Raw genomic sequence first — 6,065 nt, 5'->3', positions numbered from 1 at the left:
GGTCAGTATGTTGGCCTGGAGTCCCAGCACAGCTCGGGCATGTATATAGTTGACTTGTTTAAAACAAAAGTTGGAGGGTTAGACTATAGTTTTACATTCTTGGCAGTCAAAGGTTAAGGCCTCATTCACGCTAGAAAAGGCGGGCATGTACAGCTCCGTGCACGGCCGTATCAGGCAGCTCCCGGGAAGGACAGGTGCTGCGTGTGATTAGTACGCAGCCCCTGTCCTTCTCTATGGGAGTATGCGGCTGTACGCTGCCCTACGCTCACCCCAAGTGCAGGTCCGTATGGGTGCGGGTGTCCCGGCTCAGACAGGATCCATCCTGTCAGCGTACGAGTACGGACACCCGCACCGACGTGCAGGCTGGGTGAACGTAGGTCAGCGTACGGCCGCGTAGTCCCATAGAGAAGGACAGGGGCTGCGTACTAATCACACGCAGCACCTGTCCTTCCCGAGAGCTGCCCAATACGGCCGTGCACGGCGCTGTACATGCCGGCCTTTTCTAGTGTGAATGAGGCCTAAAACATCACTAATATGGTCCAACATGAGGCAGAACAGTCTTAGCACAGACTGAGCAGCATAACACTCATTACTATGGCGGTTTTATATTCTGACAATAACAATGAGCTGTTGTGTGATATTCCCCATAAAACATAGGCGCACCCCTTGCAGAGTTCAGAACGTCAGCACGGCAGGACTAGCCATGCATCGGGGAGAGCGTCGTATCCCAAAGATATTACACAGGTGCCCACAGACAGTGCCAGGAGAGAACACAATCTACAGCCAAAATAAACACAGCGCCTGCCCCCATTAAACACTAGACGAAAGGCAATAACAAAGCTAAGTATCTGTTTCTAAGGACAGATAGGACCGTGCCAAGCACAGACAACACAAACAGTATGAAGAAAAAGTCTATAAAAGACAATATAAATTATCTGATGTTTAAATTAGTAATTTGCGCTTCTCGGCTCATAAAGGTCACACTCTTCTAAGCAGTGAGCAGGTGCGGAGTGTTCATGGAAAACCCAATTTTGGTCAATTTTTTTTTTAAAGTTATTACTATTTTTTTATTTATCGTTTGTATATTTTTTTTACACTTTTCTTACACTAATGTTCCATTTTAAAAAATAATAATGGTTTCCAAATAAACATTTGATACTGGGCGCAACTATGACCCTGGTGTCACAGGACATTTTGGGTGGAATTTATCATAGCAGCTGCGAGTGTTTGAACATGCACGGAATATATTTGACGCACTCTGCGCTAGATTTATAATACCAGTGTAATGTTCATAAATGAGGTTTAATAGACTCCAGGAAAGAAGACTCGTAACTCCGAGCAAAAAGCTTAACTGTCGCTTCTTGAAGAAGTGCTCATGGGGACTTCTTAGAGCCCACTCACACCAGGGCGGTTCCCGCGCTGATCTCTCAAGGGAGGTTTTGGGAGGTTTTAATTGCGTTTCAACGTTAAAACGCAATGAAAAACGGCCATAACCGAGCTGATCAGCGCGGTTCCATTGAAAGCTGTATGGAAACCGTAGTGATCAGCGCTGCAAAAAAAGCGCAGGGAGCATTTCGCGACAGCTAAACATGTCAGATGTACCATACAAGCTGCGTCTGTTCACTGAAACACCAAAAGAATTAAAAGATTGATCCAGTCGCAGTATTTTATACATAGCTGATCAAAAAAAACAAAAAAACATTTATAACACATGGGCACCGCTTACTTTAGGACCCACATCAGAGGCCCATTAGAATGCGGCTGCTGATGTGAACAAGCCTTACTGCTTCTCTTCATTCAATTTGAGTCTGGGACCCCGTTCACACCTAGGCGCGTTGTCGCTCAAAGTTAAGCGTGACAAAAGGAATCCCATTCATTCCTATGGCCCCTCCCATCTGAGCATTTTTGGGCAGACTGCAGTGCTTTTTAGTCTTATAGACTTCAATGAGAAACTTTTTGCAACAAAATGCTCATGTGTGAACAGGGGCCATAGGAATGAATGGGATTCCTTCAATTGAGTATTATATAGCACTCAAGACAAGCCAATGGGATTCCTTGTCTTGAGCATTTTGTTGCACTTACCTTTGAGTGACAGAATGCCTAGGTGTGAACGGGGACCAAGGTCAGAGCCTATCCTGTAATTGCAATTCTTGCAGCAGTTGTGCATAAGGAGTGCTCACTGCACTGCCTCACAGGTGTCCACACAAGCCATCATTAAGAGAACAGGCCAATTACAATATAACAGATATATCTGCTACTGTTTAGAGCAGAAGACATCACAATGACCCATCACTCAAGTGTATAAGTTGTATAAAATCAATTGCAATATATACCTACCAATCAGTTGCAAACGTTCTGATTAGTGATGTGCGTGGACTTGGAGCGAACCCAGTTTGGCGAAGTTTGGCCAAGCACATGCAAAACTGTGACTAACCCCCCCCCAATCAGTTGCGGTTGGGGCATTCCCCACCTATTTATGATGTGTCACTGTGGGGTAGGGAATGACCCTGGCCCCAACTGATTGGGCTGGGAGGGGGTGCGTCAGTCATAGATTTGCACAGGCATGGCCAAACTTCTGCGCACTGGGTTCACCCCCAGCCCCCCGCACATAACTAGCTTTGATCATTCAAAAATCTGTTTACAAAAACATCACTAGGTGTATGACCTAAAGGACGGGAATGACTAGTACATAAAAACATCATTGTAGAAAGAAAATGAACCAGTGACAATGATAATAAACGATCCTGAAACCAGGACCGGTCCATAAACCTGCTGTTCATACTACACTGAACTGTAGACGGCTTGGAGAGCAGGCAACCGACACGCACCACAAGCGAGCTCACTGCTGCTTCATCGCTTTAAATAATTGAAGTGTTGCTACAGTCAAAACATGGAAATGAGATGACAAATCCAACATTGCTCACTGACCTTGAGCTCTCCCCCGATTGTTCTAGCAGTGGTGCAAAACACTATTGTGACTACAGCCACGTCCATGGATACCGTGTACCACGGACTTCAGATAACGTTGAGTGTTCTGTCTGTTATCTCAGCAGTTCAGCTCTGTGACAGAATAGTGTCTCTAAAGCCAAAACCTTTTGTTAATGCTTTGGATAGAATGTGGAAGGATTAGAGCCTTTATCATGCTTTTAAAGGAGGGGGGAAAGTCTCCCTCGCTATTGGTCCTGGTGACTAGGGATGCACAGATACCGGTTTTTCGGTATTGAGCACCAACATTTTTTTTGGTACTCACCGATACTGAATACCGATACTAGAAGTCCCATTAAGGAAGTCGGGCGGCGAGTCCCGATTAGCCCCAGGTGACGAGGAAGCATGGAGTCGGCTTTCTGGTCAAACAGGAAGCCGGGGGCTGGGTAATCACTCGCCGCCCTGCTTCCTGATTGACCAGCTTCCCGACCAATTAGGAAGCTGGGCAGCAAGTCATTACAGGCAGCCAGGGTTCCTGATTGGCTGAAAAGCCAGCTCCATGCTCCCTCATCACCAATTGACGAGGGAGCATGGAGCCGGCTTCCTGGCCAATCAGGAAGCCAGGCAGCAATGTAATGACTCGTTAAATGCTCGTTTTTGTGTAGGGTACCATTAAAATCTGGGTTGTGAGGGGGCCCTCAGCATCCTTACTTACAGGACTGCTAGTCTTGCATTGTACACAATTATGTCAGAGTGCAACTGATGGATGGTGCGCCATGAAGAGGCCTCGGAGGACAGATGACACATAGAGGAGGATCCCCGCGGGACAGAGAATTAAGGTAATTAAAACTTAATTTAAAGGTTCTCTAGACAAAAAGGAGCATTTAACCCTTGCAGTGCAGGGGGATGGACGGACTCACTACAAAGTTTAGCTTTGACATTTTTGAGATGTCACAGGAACAGAAACAACAAGGGGAATTTTTGTTTTTAATTGTGGCATCTGTTTCAGGGGCAGCTAAGAAGGGATATCCCCGTGCTTTGCAGAGGTCTCCTCTTACTTCCTGCCATGTCTCTTGATGAGGAAGTAAAGGGAAATCTTTCTATAAGGACACAGACAGAAAATAAACCTGATGGGGGCCTTACCCATCACCCGACTCTATCTAAAAAAAGAAGGTTTTGTTTTTCAGTAAACTTTGAAAGAAACTTTTCCGGAACGAAACCAATGAAGCCCTTTATGAATAAGCTCCTGGATGGGGAGGCACACGTCAGAAGAATGCAATAAAGCAAGCTTGTACCAATGTGGAATGTGTCCAACTTTGTGGAATGCGAGATCGCAGTCACAAAGTCAGACAGAAGTGACATTTCAGGACCGATCAGCTGTTCCAGGGCAGATCAGTTCTCCTGCACATATGATCTGCGATGCCGATCTGCCCTGGAACAGCTCAGAAAGCGTTGGAATTCACATATTCCACCACCGAAAAAGTGGGCAGAGTTAGGTTAAAATGTGTGACCATGTGACCGGTCACACATTCCAACCCAGTCACAATCTTTGATAGAACACCAGCCCCAATGCGAGGCAGTGCGCTCTGGCTAGAATCGGGCCGGAACGCACTGCATTTGGTTTGAACGAGCCCTCTCTCTCCTGATCTGCTTATATGTTCCAGTTCAATATTTCAGAATGTAGTGAAGCCAGAGTTTCGGCATAAAAAGCCAGGCAACTTGCAAATTTAAAAAAAATGCTGATCAGATCTACGGGAATGTATAAATATGGACAATACAATAGTTGTGCAAATTTTGTATTGTCTATATTTATACTTGGATATTTTATTGTGAACTATTAAAGCAATTTGGACTTGACCATTTTGGTCTGGAGCTTCTTCTGTTAATGATTTGAGTGACTTTCTGCCTGCCTATTGGAGGGTAACCAGAGCCAGTGAGCCCTTGGAATGAGTATTTTCCTTTTACTGCTCTGTACAAATAAGTATTGAAGTCACAGAGACTCTTGGATGTATTGAGGTAACAGAGCCTCTTGGATGCATCTCCTCTTGATGTAATAGGTAATTGATTCCTTCAATCTGGTAATTAAGAAGCTGAGGAGACTTGTTCATGTTCACAAAATAGCTAAAAGTCATGTAGCAAATATATATAAAAATGGCAGCTTTCCTGTAAATATAATAATAAATAATATACTAGGTACACATTTAGCCCCCCTACCCCACCTTTACTCAGTCCCCTGCCTACAGTTTTCGGCGGTCAGTGGTGGAACAAGAAGGAAGCTCACACATCTCCTCACTACTTTTATGGTCAGAAGTACTGGAGATAATGCTCTCCTGATCAGTTCCTTCCTCCGACATATCTTCCATTTCCTCCTCCGCTTCCTCCTCCGATTCCTCTTCCTTCACTTCTGCAGCTTTCTTTATTGGAATGAGGCTGGCCAACAACATAGAAGGCCCCAAAAGTTGATGATCAATGGAGTGAAGCTTGCCCGCACGTCTCCTCTGAACAGCAAAACGAGGACTCAGGCCCGGAGTGGTGGTACTAGACCTCCTTCGCCCATCTCTTCTCCCCCCACGTCCCGATGTCACCAAACTAGGAGGGAGAGGTTGTGCCTGAGGGATTGAACATCGTCTTTGCATAGAAAGGGAGGAAGATGCCAGACCAACACTGGATCTACGGCGTGCTTTTCCGGTGGTAATGGCCACATTGCACCGCCGCAAAGCTGGCGGGCAAAATGTCTCTGAGGGTGGAGGAGCGGGTTTTTTTCTGAAATGTCTTTTAAAAAATGCGTCCATTGTGCCCTCGTTGAGGAGGGGGTTGGGCAGAGTGTGGCCAGCAGAGGAAGGGGCTGTTGGTGTAGAAACCGCCAAGTTAAAATTCAGCAAAGCTTCAGCAATCATCATTAGTTCAGAGATACAGAAATATCTAACCACGTGAAATTAAAGGACAGCTCCACATTAAATTACCAAGTGGGTAGTGTATCAGTAAAGGGAAGTGCAGTGAGTAAATTTCACTCACCTACATGAACCCAATCCTTCAGTTTCATTGACTTAAGACCAGCTTCAGTTTTAGATAAAAACTTATTAAAACTAATTTTAAAAAAAAGTCAGTTTTGCTTTAATACTCACCCCTTCCCCAACCCT

The 6,065-nt window shown here is 45.4% G+C and overlaps 1 protein-coding gene across 1 annotated transcript in view; it reads right to left on the bottom strand.

Annotated features, from left to right (window-relative positions):
- Positions 1-5,731, bottom strand: part of DGKZ (diacylglycerol kinase zeta) — a 79,850-nt gene extending 74,119 nt beyond the window's left edge. Inside the window, exon 1 of the mRNA XM_018568900.1 lies at positions 5,167-5,731. Coding sequence (XP_018424402.1) covers positions 5,167-5,717 — 551 coding nt within the window. The 5' untranslated portion in view covers positions 5,718-5,731. The remainder of the gene's footprint in view (positions 1-5,166) is intronic.
- Between the last annotated feature and the right edge of the window lie 334 nt (positions 5,732-6,065).

The sequence above is a fragment of the Nanorana parkeri genome, unplaced genomic scaffold (genome assembly GCF_000935625.1).
Source record: "Nanorana parkeri isolate BGI_ZX_2015 unplaced genomic scaffold, ASM93562v1 scaffold1260, whole genome shotgun sequence".
Lineage (NCBI taxonomy): Eukaryota > Metazoa > Chordata > Amphibia > Anura > Dicroglossidae > Nanorana > Nanorana parkeri.
This window is presented reverse-complemented; position numbering and strand designations above follow the sequence as displayed.